General features: G+C 41.4%; 1 protein-coding gene across 1 annotated transcript; it reads left to right on the forward strand.

Moving 5' to 3' along the window:
• LOC104777370 (leucine-rich repeat receptor-like serine/threonine-protein kinase BAM1) lies at window positions 1-1496 on the forward strand. The gene has a single exon (XM_010501606.1). The coding sequence runs from the start codon at window positions 28-30 to the stop codon at window positions 1393-1395; it is 1368 nt and encodes a 455-aa protein (XP_010499908.1). The 5' UTR covers window positions 1-27; the 3' UTR covers window positions 1396-1496.

A 1862-nucleotide genomic window follows, 5' to 3' on the forward strand; every position in this document is an offset into this window, starting at 1 on the left:
CTCTCAATTGCACCACACAACACCACCATGAACACTCGATCCTTCACTCTATCTATCTTTGCCGCAGTTCTGTTTCTTCAGTGTCTAAACCCCACCGGAGCTGCCACGTGTCATCCTGACGATGAGGCGGGTCTTTTAGCTTTCAAATCAGGTATAACTCGAGATCGTCTGGGCATTCTAAGGCAGTGGAAAAAAGGTACTAAATGTTGCTACTGGATGGGTGTCATTTGCAACACCGGTGACCGCGTCACCAAACTGGAAATCAATGGATTTGGCATTCTTGGCCAAAGCGTCATCTCTGGCACAATCTCGCCTTCCCTGGCCAAACTTCAACACCTCGAGGGAGTTTACTTCAACTATCTTATAAATGTCACTGGATCATTTCCTCAATTTCTTTTCAAATTACCAAATCTAAAGTACGTTGACTTCACAAATACTCGTCTCTCTGGTCCCCTTCCGGCTAACATCGGTGCGCTAAGACAGTTGATAGAGTTAACTCTGGAGAAAAGCCAGTTCACTGGTCCGATCCCGACTTCCATATCTAACCTGACTAGTTTAACGTTGCTCAGACTCAGCGGAAACCGCATCTCCGGCACCATCCCAGATGTTTTCAAATCTATGACGAAGCTTGTATCTCTTGATCTCTCTCGGAACCGATTGTCAGGAAATCTTCCTCCGTCATTGGCATTGCTTTCATCAACCCTTGAGCTCCTTGACGTAAGCCAGAACATTCTCTCGGGGACGATCCCCAGCTTTTTATCGAGACTTAAGGTGCTTTCACAATTGGTTCTCTCCAAGAATCAGTACTCCGGTGTTGTACCAAAGAGTTTTGCTAATATGAAAAAACTTAATCATATTGATCTCTCACACAATCTTCTAAGCGGTCCATTTCCTACAATGAAGATCGTTAAAGGCATCTTCTATCTTGATCTGTCAAACAACCATTTCCACTTAACAACAATACCGGAATGGGTGACCTCGTCGCAGTCTATCTACGGGTTAAAACTTGTAAAATGCGGGATCAAGATGAGGTTGGACGACTGGAAGCCATCGAGACCACAATTTTACTTTTACATCGATCTGTCAGAAAACGAGATCACTGGGAGTCCAACATGGTTCCTAAACCAAGCAATAGATCTGGCCGACTTTCAGGCGTCAGGCAACAAACTCCAATTCGACATGGGGAAGCTAAAATTTGGGGAGTCATTGAGAATGTTGGATATATCAAGGAATTTGGTATTTGGGAAGGTGCCAGCCACCGTGGTTGGGTTACAGACATTCAACGTGAGTCAAAATCATCTTTGCGGAAATCTTCCAGTGACAAAGTTTCCCGCGAGCGCGTTCAAAGGTAACGATTGTCTTTGCGGCTCACCACTTTCTCCATGTAAAGCTTAATTAGCAGCATGAAACTACATATTTGTAGCCACAAATAAGATCTGTACTGAGCAAAATAAATTATACTTTAAGAAACGAAGAGGGTCCATCACAATAATAAAGAAAACGCGTTAGTAAAATTAGTATTTTAACCCTTTGTTCATTATATTAAAAAAAAAAAAAAACGCTCGTTTTATTTTCTTACTCAAAAAGCACCGTGGAGGATTGAGATATAGCCGTTGGATCATGTGATAAAGTTTCTCTCAGACTACGATAACATCGGCGTGAGATAGGTATATATGTGATCAGTATCCTGTTTGTCTACATAATCTATTTGGAAATGAATCATAAATTTCGTGTAGCGAGCAAAACTATGAGTTACATATGATGATCACTAATTAACTTCTCACACTAACCACCAAATATATATTCATTGACTATAACAAAAACAACAACCAAGTCAAGAACTATTGTTTCTTTTCAAAGTC

Source organism: Camelina sativa, chromosome 3 (assembly GCF_000633955.1).
Source record: "Camelina sativa cultivar DH55 chromosome 3, Cs, whole genome shotgun sequence".
In the NCBI taxonomy this organism is placed as follows: domain Eukaryota; kingdom Viridiplantae; phylum Streptophyta; class Magnoliopsida; order Brassicales; family Brassicaceae; genus Camelina; species Camelina sativa.

What these genes read in the sequence shown, in the direction of transcription:
- LOC104777370 (XM_010501606.1), top strand. Translation starts at nt 28, where the DNA reads ATGAACACTCGATCCTTCACTCTATCTATCTTTGCCGCAGTTCTGTTT.